The following is a 21,099-nucleotide window of genomic DNA, read 5'->3' as shown; positions in this document are numbered from 1 at the left end:
CCCTAGCTTTTGAGCCTCGTGGCCGACATCTGTTATCTCCTGTGTGGGATGCATGTCGGTCCAGAGCTCCGTCATTAAATGACCTCATGTAATTACATCAAGATGGTCCTTCGTGATTTTTTGGGTGCACGCCGAATCGGGAATTGAGTGGGGGGGGGGGTTCCCCACTAAGTTCTATCAAAACCAGCCAGTACAAAAACCTAAAGACTGGGAAAAGATAGTTGTGAAGCACTTATTCATTGAAGTACTAAAACAAAAAAATATGTGAAGGACTCCTGAAACCAAACAAGAACAAAGGAAAACTATAAAATTGGGCCGAGCAGGACTGTGTACTCCTGAAATCCCAGGATGCAGGCAGAGGCAGAAGGACTGAAGTTCTAGAGAAGTCTGGGATAGAGGGGGAGTTCAAGACCAACCTGAATCACACGGACGGGGACTAAAAAAAGGAAAAAGAAAAAAAAATCCAAGGGCTGAGCTTGGCAGAATCTTGACTCACCTGCGTAAGGTACTAGGCTCCCTCCCCAGCACCAGCCAACAAATAAATATAAAATTGAAATTTCGCAAAGACTGCTAATATAAAATAATCACTTGGCAAATAAAAATGCCCTTAGAAAAGATGCTTGATTTCACTAGTAAATCACAAACTATAACAACGCCCGTGAGATGCTTTTCTACATCAATTAGAAAAGACAAACCTAAAGACAATGAGTTCTGGCAAGTATGCAGAGCAACAGGAACTCTCCCTCGCCACTGGAAGGAATGCCGAACAGTACTGTTTGGATTCAGACCTCAGGACAAGGGTCCAGGGGCCAAGCTACATACTTACACACCAAAGCAGCCCTGGCCTCCAGGCTCTCCCAGGATCCCTCAGTCCCTACCTAGCATACCTTGCCCTCAACCATGAACTTTCCAACCCATGGGCTGGGCTACCTTCCCCAGACACTCTGGTCTTCCTTCTCTCTCTCTCTCTCTCTCTCTCTCTCTCTCTCTCTCTCTCTCCCTCCCTCCCTCCCTCCCTCCCTCCCTCCCTCCCTCCCTCCCTCTCTTTCTCTGTGGGCACATTCTTTTTTAATTTCTCTTCACCTTTTCACTTCTCTCTCTCCCCATGGTGACTTTCCTGGCATCCTTTCTTGGGGGCCAGTGAACTTATCTAAGAGCAGCTTCAAAAAAAAAAACCAAAAAACAAAAAAAACCCAAAAAACAAAAAAATCTGTGTTTAATATAATTGAATGGCTTTTATTTGTGGAGAAATAACTTATCAGGTACAGCCACTCTGGAACATAGTGAGCAGTTTCTTACAAAATGTCCTTACTATATGACCTTGCTGTTGTATTCTTTGGTATTTACTCAAAAGTTTAAAACTTATGTTCAGATAGAAACCTATACAAGGATGTTTTTTAACAGTGTTATTCACAATTGCCAAAACTTAGAAGCAACCAAGATGTCTCTGAATGGTCAATGAGTAGACACTTGTAAAATGAAACACTACTATGAATTAAAAAGTAGTGAGCTATCAAACCACAGAACACATGGAGGAAACTCACAGGCATTTCACTAAATGTCAGATCTGATGTGAGAGCTGCACAGATTCTAGCACTATGACAGGCAGGAAAAGATAAAGCTGTGGAAGCAATAGATAGATCTATGGCAGCTAAGGCAGTGAGCTGATGGAGGAATGACCAGAGGAGTTTTATGGCAAAGGTAATATTCTGTATGATACTATACTGATAGATACATAAAATACACACATGTTTCACAACACAAAGAGAGAATCCTAAACCACAGGCTCGGGTAATAATGGTGCATCTGTATGTGCTTATCAGAGGTGATAAATGTACTTACTACATAGTCTAGACAGTGAGGGAGTCTGCCTGGTAGGTGACGAGGGAAATGTGGGAATACTCTGTACATTCTGTTCAATTTTGTCACTCCATAAAATCTAAGTCTATTAATTTCTTAAATTAATAGTATTTTATAGATTTAAGTTTAAATCCCAGTGATTGGGGGAGAGGGAAACAGAAACAGAAACATAAATTGAAACACTGATTCTAAAGGTCCAAGAACAGTCAAAGCAACCCTGAAGAACAAAGGAGAGGGTTTATTCTTGTAATTCTGTCTCATACCACAAATGGGTAGCTTAAAAAACAACACATTTATTTCTTAGCATTCTACAGGCTGGGAAGTCCAAGATCAAGGGTCTGCTTTTTGAAAAGGGTCATCTATCTTTCTTCAGCATCCTCATAAACTGGAAGGAGTTAGCTACTCTCTGAGTATCTTTTTCAAGGGAACTAATTTTATTCATAAGGGTTCTACTCTTATGACTTAATCACATCCCATAAGTCACATCTCCTAATGGTTATGATCTTGGTGGTTAAGATCTCAACTCATGAATTTTGTAGAAAAATGAGCATTTACACTATAACATTATCATATAGCAATATTTGTTATGAATTATAAAAAGTTAAAACTATGTGGGTTTGAGCTGGGTGTGGTGGCACACACCTTTAATCCCAGCACTTGGGAGGCAGAAGCAGGCGAATTTCTGAGTTTGAGACTAGCCTGGTCTACAAAGTGAGTTCCAGGACAGCCAGGGCTATACAGAGAAACCCTGTCTCGAAAAACAAACAAAAAAACAAACAAAAAAACAAAAACAAAAAAACCCAAACCTATGTGGTTTTAGGGATGGAATAAATGGATTAAAGACTCCATAAACAAATCCATGCATGCATAGGCACTTGATATATGCCAAAGATGACATTATAACACCATGAGAAAAACATAATTATTTTACAACTGATACAGAGTTGAGTGGCAGCCCAAAAAGGAAAAGGGAAGAAAAAAGAAAAACTAAACTTGACTTTACATGATACTTTCACATAAATCATCCATCTAAATGTGACAGGTAAAACTTCAAAAAAGCTGGGCATGGTGGCACATACCTTTAATCTCAGTACTTGGGGAAGTAGGAGCGGGTGGATCTCTGTGAGCTTCTGGCCAGCCTGGTCTTGTGACAGGGCAAAGGTTCCTCCCTCTTGTCTCAGCTAGAGCCATCTTTGGTTTAACTTCAAATTGACCTCCTTTTCCCGACCCCCAACATTAAAAGTCCTGTGGGAAACTACCAAACCCTGGTCTAGAAACTTGGGGTCAAAATGGCCCAGCTGAATGCACTGTTTTTGCTAAACTGCTTGCTTGCTTTACTTCCTCTTGCAATGGCCAAGCAGGATGCAGGCTTTCTGTGTTCTTTGCCTTTAAACGCTCTCTGTAAAACGCTTTAGAGGCTTCTCTGTGAGAAGGCAGTCTCTGGCCAGCTTAATACAGACCCTCACTCTGGACTTTGGTCAGTACCATGTAACAGTCTACATAGTGAACTCCAGGACAGTCAAGACTGCATAGTGAGACCCTGTCTCAAAAACAAACTCAAAACCGAGCCCAAAGACTCTTCAAGAAAACAGGAAAATATTTTCATGAAGTTGAGATAAACAAAAGTATCCCCAAGAGGACCAACTAACCAACTAACCCAAAACAAGGCCAAGAGTCTTTTTTTGGTGGTGTTGTTGTTTTTGTTTTGTTTTGTTTTTCGAGACGGGGTTTCTCTGTGTAGCCCTGGCTGTCCTGGAACTCACTCTGTAGACCAGGCTGGTCTCGAACTCAGAAATCCGCCTGCCTCTGCCTCCTGAGTGCTGGGATTAAAGGCATGTGCCACCACGCCTGGTGGCCAAGAGTCTTAAATGGCACTCAGTGCACAACAAAATAACTGTATGACAAATTAACACATGACACTATTCAACCATTAGTGAAGTGCACATCAAAAACCACAATGCTAACAAGCTGTTTAGTTAAGATGAACAACTACAAAATATGCTAAGAATTTCTATATGCTGCTGAGGGAGAAAGGGCCAGGACTTGGTAGCATCAAAACCATCCCAAATATAAATAAGGTCTATACCCACAATCATATAACAATATTGATAATAGTGTCAAATTCCAACTGAAAACTGCCACGATGCCCACTAACATGAAAACAGATACACAGTAATACAACATCAGAAGCAATGATACTGAACAAACCACAGCTCTCTATAAGGGCATGGAAACCATTTGCAAACATAAGGTAAAGAAGGCCATGAACAAAGGAACACAGTCAGTGTGATTCTATCTACAATACAGATTCTCTATCATCTAATACAGAGCTATGCCTGGCTTAAAGCCAGAAAAGCTTCATTACAGTGTGCAGAGAATGCAGAGACGCCTGCCGTGGTTAAGGAGGAAAAGCAAGGAAGCGAAGAGAAGACCCAGCCACCGTTTGGTTGAAGAGTGTGGTGATGGCACCAGGACCTTCTAAGATTCTACCAGTCTTTACATTTTACTTACCAAGCTAATACAGAAGTCACATGGGTGTTTGTTTCACGATACATCATTCAGTGAATACTGTTTTGTATAACTCTTATTTTTCTAGATAAGTTTTACTTATATGCTCAGGCTAGTCTTGAACTACTGGGCCCATCTGAAACCCCTATCTCAGCCTCCTGAGCTGGTATCACAGCTATATATGTCAGTGCCCCCAGCTGGTCTGTATAATTTTTTGTGTACACTTTACTTCTCACCAAAAAAATGTTAAAATGATATAATCATATGGGAATAAGTTAAGAAGAATGCCAGAGGAAATAAGTGGAAATTATAAAACCAAGGCAAGACTGCTTATTCCATACCCAGGCCCTTTGGGAAAGCTGTCCCATGTAAGATTGCCTGCATCTTCACTTTTAACAGGGCCATGTGGTTGATGAGCTACTGGCATGATGCAGAGCAATGTCAGTCACATGTAAGGAACCCCCCAGGACTGTAACCTAAACAAAGGCATTTTGATTTAATTAGTCTAAACTACAGACTGCCCCTTGAGGATGTGTGAAATCCCCTGACAATTTTAATATTCATTCAAAGGAGACACCACTGCTAACAGCAGCAGCAACAACAAAAGTGTTGCACATATCAGAATCACTTTGCGGGGAGGAGTTATCAACACCCAAGTGCTCACTTCTCACCTACAAGCCCTCTTACAGCTTTATGGAAGAGGGGCGACGGCTCACATCAGCCATGCTCCCACCCCTCCTTGCAATGCTAGGCTAGAGCTTCCTATCAAAGTGAGTACTGTCTGTTCCTTTAGCGAGTCATCAGAGCAATCCAGAAGTGGGTGCATGCCTGTAATCCCAGTACTGGGAGGGCCAAAGCTGAAGCCCATTCAGGGCTCCATACTGCCTTAGAAAGCAACATAAGGCAAGGCTCAGTGGGCCACAGTGCTTGCTTCTCAAGTCTCATGACTTGAATGTGGATTCCCAGAACCCATGCAAAACGCCAGACCCTGGTATGTGTCTGTAGTCCTAACACTCTTACAAGCAGATGAGGGTCAGAGTCAGAATTCCTTAGAAGCTCATGGCCCACCCAGCCTAGGATAGAGTGTAGCAGCAGCAAACTAGAGAGACTCTGCCTCGGTAACAAGGTACAAAGAATCCCAGAGGCTGGAGAGATAGCTCAATGGTTGGGGGACCATGTACTGATCTTCTAAAGGAGGCTCACAATCGCCTGTAACTCTAGCTCCAAGGGATCTGATGCCCTCCTCTTCTGTCCTCCGTGAGATGACAACAAGCACACCCCACTCCCCACACATATATAAATAATGAGAAAGACAAAAATCTCTTTTAAAAAGGAAGCAAAACTGAATTGTTATCAATAAACGTAAGCTTAACCTTTTGGAGGGAGCCACAGTTTAAATCACAAACAGCATCAAGCCTGAGCTAGGTGCTCACTGAAAACTAGCTCAGAAATATGGGGGATGGGGAGAGGGGTCAATAACTCCATTTATTTTAGAGAAACAAAACAAAACAAAAACAAAACATTCATGGTTTTGTAACTCTATAGAATCAGTAAAATGTTGAAAGCTGAGCTAGCAGCATGCTGGGGGCACAAAGGTTCTCGTGCCCACTGCGCACTTAGGGAACGGGGATTGCAATCACTCCAGCGCACCTCCTTAAGGGAGGAGGTGCCTGTTTTCTACTCAGGAAACTGAGAGTGGATGTTATGAGTGACCTGGTGACCTGTGCTATCTGCAGAGCCAGACCTTACCCAAATGCACCGGAGTGTTTACCCGGCACTCTCCCTCCCTAGACCTTTATCTTTCGCTCTCTCTCTCTCTCCGGGGTAATAGACCCCATCCTTAGGGGAGATGTCACGTGTACTTTACAGGCTGCTGTCCTGTCTGCTCTCTTGGTCAGAGACCACACCAGATCTAGATCCTTAAGCTATAGAACCCATCTTCATAGTCACATGTATTTTGCAAAAGAGTTTCTATCTAACCATTCTTTGAGCTTTATTGTATACCTAGAATTGGAGTGGTTCTTGCCTGGAAACTTTTTTTCCGAATTGTACTGGGTTTAAAGACTCTAATAATAAACTGTCTAGCATCTGACTCCTGAAGTTTGACCCAGCCTAACTAAGTTGACCAGAACCACACTTTCCTTCTTACTTCATAGGAATCACTTTCCTGTCAGCAGCAGAGCTTGTAGGGATTTCCCCTACCTGCATTGGTATAGTGCAGATCTCAATGGGGGGTGGGGGGGTGGGGGGGGATGTTTCACAGCAAAACTAGTGACTTAAAAACAACCCGTGGCTGCCACTGAAAACCTTTTAAGTGGAAATGAAATTGAAAGAATTGGCTTGAATGGACAGAAAGTAGTCTGGTTCAGTGGTTAAGAGCTCCGACTGCTCTTCCGAAGGTCCCGAATTCAAACCCCAGCAACCACATGGTGGCTCACAACCATCCGTAATGAAATCTGATGCCCTCTTCTGGAGTGTCTGAAGACAGCTACAGTGTACTTACATATAATAAATAAATAAATCTTAAAAATAAAGTGTCCATAAACATGTTTTTTTTTTAAAAAAAAAAGAAAGTAGTCTTTGAATCTCAAAATTACTTCCCTTTAACTGAATAATTTTATATATACAAACACAGAACTCCCCAAGAAGCTAAATTAAACAGAAGGCTTGATTGGCATCTTTCTTACAAATGTCAGTTTAAAATGATATAAACAGAACAGATATCAAATAGCTTAATTTAAATGTTTTATTTAATTTCAAGTCTTAAAAGTTCTCCAAACACTGAACAGCTGTCACATCTTGAAAAGCCTGTGGCTTACTCATCGGCAGCTGGTGACATGCAGGAAAAGAGCAAAGGTGGGAAGGATAACCATGACTCACATGGAATGTTTCTCTGCATGCACACTCTGGAGAATCCCGCCTTTCTCCACTCTCACCTATTCCTCAGCCCGGGTTAAGTCCCGCCTGCCCTCTGCCTCTCGTTCCATTTCTCTATTATATTAAGTGTATAAAGACATCCCACCAGACATCCCACCTCTCTCATATGCCACCAGACATCCCACCTCTCTCATATGCCACCAGACATCCCACCTCTCTCATATGCCAAGGAAGAGCCTTTCTCCCTCCAGGTACTTTCAGCAGCAGACAGGGGCAAACAGGAAAAGGGTTCCATTGCACGTGTTCAAATCTGGTCACTACCCTGAGACACAGCAGTAGAACCCTCCTTGAGTATTCTTGTGCAAACCATCTTCTTCTCCTCAAACTAGCAGACAACGTCACCTAAATTCTTCCTTTAATTTATGCATCCCAGTCACCCCCTGGAACTAGGCGTTTTCTAGAAGGCTGTGGACTGAGACTTCTGATACATCCCATGGCCCAAATTCACACTCCAACTTGGAGAGCAATTCAGGCTTGGCATGCAGTGCCCCTAGGACACCAGGCTGCTGTGGACATCCAGCATCACATCCCTCAGAGGGACCTCTGAGCAGCACCCAGATCCTGCCACTCCTAGCAGGGGAAATGCACAGCTATGTCCTCAGAGGATAAGCAACTCCATTCCTGGCCTCTGGACCCCACTGTCCTCCTCACGGTTCTCTTCATAACAGCACATTCACACGGTGACAGAAGCTGTGCCAGAGCCGTGTACAGAGCCTCCTGGACCTCTTCAACAGGGACAGGACACAGCAATGGATCCCCAAGATGGTGGGCAGATGGCAGGTTCAGAGATATAGGCCCAAAACAGTCTTTAATCTCAATCATAAACTATAAGATTGTCTCCAAAGAGTGTTATCTACTATGCTCTCTCTAAAGTATGTGTATGTATGTGTATAATGTATGTATGTATATTATACCATGGATACAAAATAATCACCTATACACACCTATACACACCTATTTGTATATATGTTCATGTCAATTACTGCCAGATCCTGCGAGGCTTGAACCCTAGAATCCTGACAGAGGTGGTAAGGATATGAATAAAGGACAGTCGCACACTTATATGAGTACAGTAGCATGTCTCAGTAGGAAGTCTCTGTGGGCATCCAGTCTCAGGCAGTAAGCATCAGAGAAGAAAACTGCAGTTGCCTGTCTTCACACACACTGACCAACCACTGATTCCTGAGGAAAGCTTTGCCACCCCCTTCAGCCTGGCCCAGATAGGTTGTTATCAAAGAGACAGTCTGTCAACTGTCCCATAGGTCCAAGGCCTTGGAGCCCTCAAAATGTGCCCACATGAACAATACACATTCCCTGAGGACTTCAGTTCTTCCCCTGGTCCCTACATAGTACAGATATATAAGGTACCTTTCAAGCCACTAAAATAAAATTTGTACTTGACTTTCTTGTTATCTGAAATCTAGCCAAAAAAAAAAAAAAGAGGGAAAAAAGGTTTTTTGAGATAGGCTCTCATGTAGCTCAGGCTGGCCACAAACTTGTTAAACCGGTCATGCAGCTAAGGATGGCCTTGCTCCTAATTTTCACCTTCCAAATTCTGGGATTACAGGCATGTACCACCATGCCTGAGATAGCTTTTTTTTTTTTTTTTTTTTAAATTGGCAGATCCCATATAAAGGATTTGTTCCTATCCAGATAACAAAAGGAAAATAAGACATATTTTAGGTTACAAATAAAATCTTAGAAGTTCTGTTATGATAAAAAATACATAAGGGACCGAAGAGATGGCTCTGGGTAAGAGTACTGGCTGTTCTTGCAGAGGACCTGGGTTTGATTTCCAACATCTACATGGTGGTTCACTTCTATAACTCCAGCTTGAGGGGATCTGATGCCCTCTTCTGACTCTCCTACGTACAAGGCACACACACATCGCACGGACATACATGCTGGCAAAACACCCATACACACAAAATAATAATAAAAATTAAGAAAGAAATATAATAGGAAACTATTCTCTTTGATTAAAACAGATTTTATATTTTATCTTTTAAAATGTTAGTCCAAGATAAAACTATATGAGGGTACATCTGAAACTCAAGTGACAGAACCTGTTGACTAAGTGTTCTGCCTAGATTCCTCCTTCATTAGGTTGGTCTACACTACATATGGTCTGACATGTATCTTTTTAGATAGGTTCCAATATTGATATGCTCATCTATGTGTAGCTGTTTATCAACACTTCCTTCCTTCCTTCCTTCCTTCCTTCCTTCCTTCCTTCCTTTCTTTCTTTCTTTCTTCTTTCTTTCTTTCTCTCTCTCTCTCTCTTTCTCTCCCTTCCTTTCTTCTTCCTCCCTCCCTCCCTCTCTTTCTCCCTTTCTCTCTCTTTCTTTCTTTTCCTTTCTTTCTTCCTGTCTGTCTGTCTGTCTTTCTTTCTTCTTTCTTTCTTTCTTTCTTTCTTTCTTTCTTTCTTTCTTTCTTTCTTTCTTTCTTTCTTTCTTTCTTTCTTTCTTTCTTTCTTTCAAGACAGAGTTTCTCTGTATAGTCCTGGCTGTCCTGGAACTCACTCTGTGGAACTCAGAACTCTGCCTGACTCTGCCACCTAAGGGCTGGGATTAAAGGCGTGCTCCACCACTGGAAATCAACATTTCTTAAGCAAACCTATCTTTCCTTTAAATGGATGATTATCATTTCACAACTGAAACATATTCAAGCAAAAGTATTCACCTTGGCTTGAAGCAAGGGTCCTTAGGTTGCATGTCTGGCTTGAATGATCTGAAAAGTTAAGAGAAAGATGACACATGGGAGTTGGGTATACTGTCCCCTATGCCTGTGATCCTAGCACTTGGGAGGCTGAAGTAGAAGGATCAAATGAGTTCCAGACTGGACCACTGTAATGGCTAATCTTGGTTGTCAATGTGACTAACCTGAAATGAACTAAAGTCTAGGCTACTAGGCACTACTGTGAGAGATTTCCCTGACTGGATTATTTGAGAACACATTTTTAGTGGCAGCTCTCATTAATTGAGATGGGAGAAGGGACCTTTTGCTTTTTGACTGATTGTTCTCACTGTCTCTGGCACATTCATTTATCTTGTTCCTCCTGTATTAAAATGAATTTTGAGATGCCAATGGATACTGAAGATCATTAGCTCTGCTGAAATCCTCAGGATCTAGTGCCAGACTGGGACCATGAGATATCTAGCCTTTCAGTCACAAGACAGCCACTGTTGTCTACACAGACCACAACCTGGGTACCTCAAATCAATCATATATATTAGTAATATATATTATGAATTATATTAAAGACTTATTTAAATATGTATCTTTTTATATATGGGTATTTTGTCTGCATGTATGTTTGTATGCCAGAAGAAGGCCCAGGATCCCAAGGAACTAGTAATAGACTGCATCCAAGTGGTTGCTTAGAATTGAACTCTGGACTTCTGGAAGAGCAGTCAGTGCTCTTAACTGCTGAGCCATCTCACCATCTCTCTATATTCTTTCTTCATTCTATCACTTCTGTTCCTTTAGAGAACCCTATTAATATAACCACGGAATGAGAACCTATCTTAAAAGGAAGAGGGAAGGGGGCAGGCAAGCTAGCTGGCTAGCTTAGTGGTACACACATGTGATCAGAATCTGAGGAGATGGAGGAAGGAAGATCATGCAAGGTCATTCCCAGCTACTCAGAGAATTCAAAGGCAGCCGAGGTACAAGAGACCTTGTCTAAAACTCACAAAGAAGGAAGAGAATCTCCTAGCCTGGCATGACCTAAATCTCACATAACAAAAACAGTTATGAAGTAAAATTTGAAACTTATTTAGAGGAAAATTGCAGTTGCACTAGTTGTGAGTTAGGTAAATCCTCAGTACATCACTTTGTGAATGCTAAGACAACTTCTATAATCATTAAAAAAATAAAATAAAATACGAAAGGCTGCCTCATCCTCCATAGTTCCAAAAGAAACAACCAGAGAAAAACTGTGCTCTTGGAAAAATATACCCACACACATGCACACGCACGTACACACACGTATGCACATACAGAGGAAGTTTGCATGAGAAGTCCAATGAAGTCTTAGAAATCAAAGAATCACCAGAGAGAAAATACCAAATCAGGGAAGGAAAGTGACATGGAAGTGTAAAGTCTGATGGAAATTGATAAACAGATGTGAAGGGAGCAAGTTATAAGGAATATTATATGATGTTTCCCCAAGTTGAAGAGAAACAAGACTATGTAGGTATCTATGGAGCTCTTGAATCAAAGACAGGAGGGAAAAGACAAATTTAAACATATGGTTCAAGAGTTTAAAAGAAAGCTAGGGAGAAAATTATTAAAACCTTTAGAAAAAAATTACAGGTCACGCACAATTGGCTCCTAGTCACCAGCAAACCTACTTAGCAAGAGACACCAGTGCCCAAAGCTCAGAACAAAGGCCTAGCCTAGACTCTCCAGCCTGAATTTCACTCTTACCAGTTATAACCCACAGCAAAAGACGCTTCGATCACAGGAGCAATGAGTTTTGCAGCTGTCATGATGTATTTTTCTGCCATGGCTTTCCTGTATTATAAAAACAAAGGAGTTATATTTAGATGTGACATAAAAGTAATTTATATTTAATTCTCAAAATTGAAGTATAAAGATTATCTATGAAAACTAACACAGCACAGAAGCGTAGTAGCGGACAGACGGCCACATACGCTATGTACTCATAAAGGCTAGGAGTGAGCAGGGCCTGCCTCCTGCACTGAGAAGGGAAAGGCAGATGATCCGCGTTCAGGACACACTGGACTGTATTGAGAAACCCTGTCTCAAAACCAAAACTAACAGACAAGCAAACTAAACACCTGAAACTAAAAGTAAAATGAAACCAAACCAAACAGCAAACAAAAAACCCAAAAGGCAAGGAGTGGTGGTGTATATAATTTTAACACATGTGTAGTAGAGGCAGGAGGATCATGAGTTTGAGGCCAGACAGTCACAGGCCACTCTGGCTTACACAGTAAAGGCCCTGTTCTCCAAGCAAGGGCTAGGGCTGCAGCTCAGTACTAGAGCTCTTTGCCCATCATGACTAAACCTGGTTCAATCCCACTACTACCACTCACACATCCTGAGAGACATGTTTCTAAGTCAGACTAAAACAACTAGCAAACACAACTCGCCATGTGAGTCCTCCTGGGATACCTGTGTGCCTTTCTTCTCCTGCTCTTGAGATGATGCCTCTGACAAGGGAAAGAAAGAATGAAACAGACGAAGCTCCATAGCTACATTATATAACCTACCTATGGACATGAATGCGAGCTGTACAACTATTAAGCAAATAGTGGATGGGACTGGGCAGGGGCTCAGTGGGTTACTGTTTGCTTAGCAAGCACAGGGAGGACCTGAGTTGGGTTCCCTAGCACCTACATGAAAAGCCAAGGGGTATGTGCCTGTAATCCAGCACTGGGATGCAGAGAGGCGAGATCCTAGGGCTTCACTGAGTGATCACTCCAGCCACTGGTTGAGCTCTAGACTTGGTCAGCAAAAGGTGGAGTGATAAGGGACAAGCAACATTGACTTCTGGCTTCTACATTTGCACATCCAGACACACATGTATAAAAGCACACACATGAACATGCAAACACACAAGCCATATATGCATACAATCCCCCAAAAGAAACTATTATTCTTGTTGTTCTGTTTTGTATTGTTTTATGAGAAAAAGTTTCCCTGTGTACCCCTGGCTGTCTTAGAACCCACTATGTAAACTAGGCTGGTCTCAAATTCGTAGACACCCGCATTCCTGCCTTTACCTCCTAAATGATGGGATTAAAGTCATGGAGTAGGCCACCACACCAGCTGCATGTTACTTTTCAAAGTATATATGTATGTGTATGTGTGTGTGTATGCAACATATTTGTATATTATCAAATGCACATTGTCACCATCACTGGAAAATGCCAAGTTGCATTCAAGGGGATATATAAATTTAAAATGATTGCTGATATTTATCTTAATCTACTTTTCTTAGAATTATAGACATAGCAGTTTTTAAAATGGACTCGAGGGGTAGAGAGGTTCAGTGGTTAAAGAGCACTAGTTCTCTTCTAGAAGACTTGCTTTCAGTTTCCAGCACCCACATGGTGGCTTTAACTCCAGTCCTGGGGCGATCTGATGCTCTTTTCTGGCCTCCACTGGCAGTGGGCATGAGTATGTTATATACATATGCATGCAGGTAAACAATGATCCACATAAAAATTTTAAAACTCTTAAAAAAGAAAACCAGTCTACTATTCCATTTTTATAAGGTACCTACACTACTGTAAACCACAGAGAAAGAATGTAGAAGAGTGGTTTCCAGAGAGTAGTATTTGAGTACATACTGGGAGCTACTGTTTAATAAATATGACAGGTACTGAGCTTTAGTTTTTGAAAATGAGTAGAGTGCTGGAGATTAGTAACACAATAATGTAAATGTACTTAATATTACTGATCTGTATAGTTGAAAAATGACTAAATAAGCCAAGTGAGGTGGCTCATGCCTTTAATCCCAGCCCTCAGAGGCAGAGGCAGGCAAATTCCAGGACAGCCAGGGCTACACAGAGTCCCTGTTTTGAGGGGGAAAAAAGTAAATGTTTCGGTGTCAGGCACAGTGACTCACATCTGAACCCCAGAAGGCAGGAAGACCATAAACTCCAGCCCAGCCTGGGCTCCATGGTAAGACCTGTCTAAGTAAATACATTTTAGGATGGTATATTTTACAGTGTATCTATTTTGCCAAAATTAAGAAAATCAAAGGTTGTTCTCTACCATGTAACATATGTATTGCATGCTTAATAACTCTTAGACCTTCAAGTCACGTTTGATGGAGGATGGCTCTGTGAGGAAATGCATTAGAATAAGAAACAAAGTCAGAGTGCTAGGCAGGAGACAGTAAAACCCTCAAAAGAAGAAAGAAAAAGAAATGGGGGGGGGGAGGGAGGGAGGGAGGGAGGGAGGGAGAAAGAGAGAGAGAAAGATCCCCAAACTTTTGGAGCTTCTCCTATGCTAAAAGTATGCTCTTTTCTGACCACGAGTTATGCTAATGAGATGATGTCCCATGGTCCCTAAAAGGTTCAAAGATGAACATGATTACTTAGCAGGTGGATTCAGAAGGACTAAGGTTCAAGGCCATCCTTACCAAAAGAACAAGTTTGAAAAACAGCACAGACTACATGAGACCCTGTCTCAATGGGGATAAAAATGGAGCTGAATTGACAGAAATCAACACATGTGATCAAACGTCTAGAACTTTCAGTTCCTCATCCTGTGGTGGTTTGACTAAGAATGCTCCTAAGAGGCCCATATATTTGGATGCTTAGTCAACAGAGAGTGGAACTCTTTGAAAGGATTAGGAGGTGTGGCTTTGTTGGAGGAAGCTCTGAGGTTTCAAAAACCCATGCCAGGCTCAGGCTCTCTCTTTCTGGCCATGGATCAGGATCTATGTCTCAGCTACTTCTTCAGCATTATGCCCACCATGCCTGCTGCCATGCTCCCCTCACGATGATAATGGTCTAAATCCCTGAAACTGTTAGCAAGCCCTAATTAAATGCTCTTCTTATAAGAGTTGCCATGGTCATGAAATAGAACAGTGACTAAGACACATTCCAGTGCCTAGAAAGGAAAGGAGCTGAAGGCACAGTCATCAGCAATGGCAGCGACATAATCAGTCATGTCTCTAATGCAGAGCCTCGCTTAGGGAGGAAAAGGTTGGTCAACACAGAGGTGGTAAGAAGGAGGCACAGATGGAAAGGACATGGAACCTTACAAGTCTCCCAAGGAGCTCATGCTGTGTACCTTGCCTCTTGCTTGTTTCTCAGCTGTATCCTTTACAATAAACTAGCACATACAAACAAAGGGTTTTCCCAAGATCTGTGCACTTCTAGCAAATTATAGATCCTAAGAAGAGTTGGTTTCAAACAAACAAACAAACAAACTTGTCTCTTATGAAGTCAGAACAGAAGGCCCTGCTCATTGCTGCTGACTCTATTAGGGGATGAAGAGGCTTGTGGGACTGAGTCTCTGTGGCTCTGCATGAACTTAGGTGGTATGAAAAATGAATTTTTGGCCACCCACTTAATTTCCAGAGAATTGGATAATCTTGGTGTGGAAAAGGCTCATATTTGGTGTTAGAACTAGAAACAGCATATACAAACAAACATGCATACGCATGTACACAACACACTTGCACAGGCACACATGACATGACAGGAGGAGGAAGACTTATTGAGAAAAAGATAAAAGTGTTAATATAATAAAAATTCATTATGCACATGTATGAAAAATAAAAATAAAGAACAGAAAACAACAAAATAAATACATGTTTTTCCTTAAATTTGATATTTAATTGGCAGGCAAGACAAAAATGCATAAGACAATTTTTTTTTTTTAAACAAAATAAAGGGGCTGGTGAGATGGCTCAGTGGGTAAGAGCACCCAACTGCTCTTCTGAAGGTCCGAAGTTCAAATCCCAGCAACCACATGGTGGCTCACAACCATCTGTAATGAGATCTGACTCCCTCTTCTGGAGTGTCTGAAGACAACTACAGTGTACTTACATATAATAAAAATAAATAAATCTTAAAAAAAAAAAACCAAAATAAAGGTAACTAAATTGTAATATGATACCAAATGGATAGGGAGAGAATTATAGAGAAATGGTTAAGAATAGCTAAAGAAGGCCAGGCCTGGTAAAGTAGGCTTGTAATCCCAGTTTGAAGAAAGAAGATCACAAGTTCAAAGCCAGCCTGGGTTACTGAATAAACCCAAGGGTAATTCAGAGAACTTAGTGAACCTACCTCAAAATAAAAAGCAAAGAAAAGGCTAGAGATGTAATCCGTGGTAGAGCAGGGGACCTGGGTTTAACTCTCCTACTGCTAAACATACAACTTAATAAAGATAACTGGGCCGTAGGCCACCAGGATTAGAGGAGAAACAAGAGCAACAGGAGTGGTGGGTAACAGCTCAGCTCAGGAAACAGATGCAACTGACCTTTGATTTGGTTTGGTTTGGTTTGATTTGGTTTGGTTTGGTTTGGTTTTCGGTTTTTTGAAACAGGGTTTCTCTATGAAGCCTGGCTGTCCTGGAACTTGCTTTGTAGACCAGGCTAGAACTAAGGAATCCTCCTGCCTCTGCATTCTGAGTGCAGGGATTAAAGGTGCTTAACATCACTCCGGGCTACTGACAAGTTTTATAAGAATCAATAAGAAGGCAGTCATTTTCTAAAGTCTAAAGTCATATTAGTGGCCGTAATGTTACCTTTCACGTTCCATTTGCCTAAGGTGGTCATTTTTTATAGCTTCAATCAGCAAGTTAGTATGGGGATCATCCTAGGAAAAGAAAATTGAAAAGTAAGTGCGAAATAAAAATAAAAAAACTTAAGATTTCTAATCAAAACCCAACATCCAGATGTATGAAACAGTGCATACATTAATCTATTTTCCTTACATAGGGCAGAATTTGGTTTTGTGGTTTTGATAATGGCCTATCACACTCTCCATGGAATAATACATATTCTGAACAGCAGATAAAAGGGCCAGGCCAGAGAGGATAGTACCAAATATACAAACACTGTGGTTGTGTGTATAAATATGTGATACTATAAATTCTAAATTCAATTCTAAGTCTGTTCATGGTTATTCACTGCTTAGTGTAGCCCCATGACTCCCTCCTGAGAGTAAGAACGAGGCTGGGGATGACACAGCCCACCAGCACTCTACCAGCTTAAGCACGGGAGGCTTGGGGTTGTCAGTACCACCCAGACAAACACCCATGGTTCTTAAATAACACACAGCAGTTTTCTCAGTATGAAAATAATACATAATAATCCACATGTATCCAACATTATGCTCTATGTATACTTTCAACACCTTACATTTACTGGTCATTCCGCCCTCACAATCCTATATGGCAGGTCATAGTTGTCCCATTATAAAGCAACTGAGCAGCAAGGAGAGTAAGTTCTGAGTGGCGGGCCAGGCATCAGGCTTCATAGCCTACACCCACTCTTTTCTAGGAACAATAGTACCCCTATATTGTATCAGAAAAATCTATTTCTGGGGGCGAGAGGTGGGGGTGGGGGTGGGGGAAGACCCTTGGTTAAGAATTTGCTGTGCAAGTTTGAGGGTCCAGGTTAGATTCCCAGCACCCATGTAAGAATCACAGTGTTGGAGAAGCAGAGCCAGGAATGAACCTTGAGGCTTTCTGGCCAGCCAGTCTTGCTGTATCAGTATATTCCGGGTTTTGAGACTCTTGTCTCAAAAAATATGGTGGTAAGCTACTAGGGAAGATACCCATTACTAACTTCTGGCTTTCATATCATAGGTACACACATGCATATATACATACATACACGTACGCACACAAGGGGGGTAGAGAGAGAGAGGGGGTAGAGAGGGAGAGGGAGGGGGAGGGAAAGAGGGAGAGGGGGAGGGAGGGGAAGAGGGAGAGGGGGAGGGGGAGAGGAGGAGAGGGGGAGAGGGGGAGAGGAGGAGAGGGGGAGAGGGGGAGAGAGGGGGAGAGGGGAAGAGGGGGAGAGAGGGGAAGAGGGGGAGGGGGAGAGAGGGGAAGAGGGAGAGAGAGGGAGAGAGGGAGAGAGGGAGAGAGGGGAGAGAGGGAGGGAAAGAGAGGGAGGGAGAGGGAGGGAGAGGGAGAGAGGGAGAGAGGGAGAGAGGGAGAGAGGGAGGAGGGAGGAGGGAGGAGGGAGGAGGGAGAGGGAGAGGGAGAGGGAGAGGGAGAGGGAGAGGGAGAGGGAGAGGGAGAGGGAGAGGGAGAGGGAGAGGGAGAGGGAATATCTAGTGTTGGGCATGGTGTATGGTGAGCCTACAATCCCAACACTTAGAGGTTGAGATGAGACAGGAGGATTCAGAATTTGGAGGCTAGCTTGGGCTACATGATGAGTTCCAGGCCACCCAAATTTAAGAGACCCTCAAAGAATAAACAGTGGAGTTCAACTCTATTAAGTTGAAAAAATACTGCTTTGACCTATAAATACAGGAAATTTCATGTGGTTTGACTTAATGTAATAGAATGCTAACAATTTATGCATAAATATTTGGGAAATTTCTTCAAAGTATTAAGAAAAAAGAAGAAGAGGAGGTGAAAGAAAAGGAAGAAGCAACAGCATCCAACTGCCAGGAACTATTGTTTCTATTTTAGTGTATTTTCTACCAGTTTCTCATGTGTAAAATACCTATACCTCTTAATATTATATAATATTCCCTCTTTAAATTCTTTGAAAACAAGACTTTTCAGAGGCCGAGGGTATAGAGGATGTAGTTCAGTTGATAGAATGTTTGCCTGTGATCCATGAAGCCCTGAGTTTAATCCCCAAGATTGAATAAGCATAGAGGCATATGCTTGTAATCTTAGTGCTATATTCAGAAAGTGAAGGCAGTATATAAATTCAAAATCACCCTTAACTACATAGCAAGTTTGAGGCTAGCCTGGGCTAATAAGATCCTATGTCAAACAAAACAAAACAAAACAAAACAAGAATTTTCGTTTCCATGGTAGATGGGCAGGGTATATGGCTCAGTGGTAGAACATGTGCAAAGCCTTAGTGTCAACCCGCAGTACTACTGTTCTAGTTTGTTCTTACTGTTCTGATAAAAACACTGACCAAACCAACTTAGGTATGGAAAGTTCAATTTAGCTTGAAGGTTTCAGTCCACCATCGATGGAATCCAGGGCATGACTCTCAGGCAGTAGCCTGGCATCAAGGAACAGAAGCAGAGACCATCAGAGTGTTCTTCATGCCTTGCTCAGCCTCTTCTCTCATACAACCCAGGGCCACCTGCCCAGGGGTGGCACTGCCCACAGCGATCTGGGTCCTCCCACATCAAACCTGAATCAAGAAAATGCTTCACAGACCCACCTACAGGCCAACCTGATGGAAGCAGTCCCTCAGATGAGGCTCCCTCTTCCCAGGGGCCTCTAGTTTGTGTCAAGCTGACAAAAACTAACCAGGAAATAAACATCCCATAGTCACACGGTCTAGGTATAGTCAAATCTTATTTTTAATGATTCCTTTTTTAAAGTTTTGACTTAAATTGCATGGTCTGTTTTAACCATATTTCTAGCCCAATTTCAAGAGTTCCTTTCTCAACTCAATTTAAATAGCAAATGAAATATATCAACTGCCCCTTGAGAAATTCCAATTAGCTCATTTACAAAAACAGAAAGACAGACAAGCAGGAGATGCTGTTAACTCTCATTTGCATACTCACACTTGGGGAGATATATTTATCATCTTCATCAATTTCTAACGGAACAGCAATTAATTTTTGGAATGCCTTCTTCATTTTCTCCCGATCTCCAATGGCAAAACAACTAAGGATGAGGTTGAAGCCTGCCTTCAGGCTCGGGGCCATGCTCATGATGTGCTCAAATGAGTTGATGGCATCTGAGTACTGACCAGTTTTTATAAATGTGATTCCAATGTTCTGCATTATTTTGATCCTAAACAAAGAAAACACGGGTTATTTAATGCTAAACAAAGAGGGACACCGACCAGCCTAAACTGTGTGAATCCTGCTCTGACGCTCAGGAGCTGCACCTCCCTGCCTCTTTCTCATCTTACTCTCTAATTTATAAAAGCCTTTTAATAGAGTAACAGGAGATCACAACATTTGGTGATTACTGCTGTATTTACATATGCAGGACAATAACCACATATTACCCTGAAAAGAAACCCTTTGTTCCCATCCTCAGTGAGCACTAGGCAACCACGAATTGACTTCCTGTCTCTGCCTTTCCTAGTTATTGCCTATAAGTAGAATCCTATGAAGTGTCGGGTTTCATTCCCTGACACAATCCTGAGGTTCCTCTATACTGTAGTATTGGTGATTCACCACCTTTTAAAATCACTAAGTGGTATTCTTTTTTTTTTTAAGATTTATTTATTATTATATCTAAGTACACTGTAGCTGTCTTCAGATGCACCAGAAGAGGGCGTCAGTTCTCATTACAGATGGTTGTGAGCCACCATGTGGTTGCTGGGATTTGAACTCAGGACCTTCAGAAGAGCAGTCGGTGTTCTTAACCACTGAGCCATCTCTCCAGCCCCACTAAGTAGTATTCTATATCATAGATACTATATTTTATTTTATTTTTTGAGACAGGGTCTCAACTATGTAGCCCTGGCTGCCTTGGTGGCTTGGCACTCTATGTAGACCAGGTTGGCCTTGAACTCATAGAGATCTGCCTGCCTCTGCTTCCAGAGTACTGGAATGAAAGATGTGTGCCACCATACCTGGCCATACCATATTTTCTTATTTACTGCCTACCTGGTGGAATTTTAGATTAGTGCTATGATTAATGCTACTATGAATATTCACATATAAACCTTTGAAATAGTGTAAATTTTCTTGATGGCCATATGGTAAATGTTTACCTTTTAAGATTAGCCTGTCTTCCAAAGTAGTTGTAGCATTTCACATATCCATTGCATAAAATTTCTAACTTATCAGCATCTCCATCAATACCTGTCCTTTTGGGTCATTCTAGCAGGTGTGATCCCGCCTCTTTTCTAAGTATATCTGAACATAATCTCATTGTCTATTCATAGTTAGCAGACTGTTATCAGGGTCACTCATTCCATGAATGTAACCCACCTCAGTTCCCTTCCTTACAGAACTCGGAGTAGTCCTCAGTAGTTACTACCTTGGCTAAATTACTACTGCACCCACTGCCTCAGTCATTATTAAGCATTTAATATATGCCCCCAAATTACATTTTCCTGACATGCTCAAATTCTTGGTCTTATCTGAGTTAAGGGTATTTCTAGAGTAATGTGTAAGTTAGGTAGCACTTGCT

General features: G+C 41.9%; 1 protein-coding gene across 8 annotated transcripts in view; it reads right to left on the bottom strand.

Annotated features, from left to right (window-relative positions):
- The window catches only part of Ift88 (intraflagellar transport 88), a 93,873-nt gene that overhangs the window by 50,653 nt on the left and 22,121 nt on the right, over positions 1–21,099 (bottom strand). For 7 of the 8 annotated variants that reach the window (XR_003950838.1, XR_383157.4, XR_003950839.1 and 4 more), the window contains exons 12-14: positions 19,512–19,743; positions 16,543–16,613; positions 11,737–11,823 (exon numbers count right to left, since the gene is read on the bottom strand). Coding sequence is in view for 5 of the 8 variants with exons in the window: in XM_006518810.4 (XP_006518873.1) it covers positions 11,737–11,823; positions 16,543–16,613; positions 19,512–19,743 (390 nt within the window). In the remaining 3 variants the exon portion in view is untranslated. Of the gene's footprint in view, positions 1–9,987; positions 11,063–11,736; positions 11,824–16,542; positions 16,614–19,511; positions 19,744–21,099 lie in introns of those variants that run through there. The other variant, XM_006518812.4, reaches the window with a different exon arrangement.

Source organism: Mus musculus, chromosome 14, assembly GCF_000001635.26.
Source record: "Mus musculus strain C57BL/6J chromosome 14, GRCm38.p6 C57BL/6J".
In the NCBI taxonomy this organism is placed as follows: domain Eukaryota; kingdom Metazoa; phylum Chordata; class Mammalia; order Rodentia; family Muridae; genus Mus; species Mus musculus.
The sequence above is the reverse complement of the archived record's forward strand: the minus strand, read 5'-3'. Positions and strand labels throughout refer to the sequence as shown.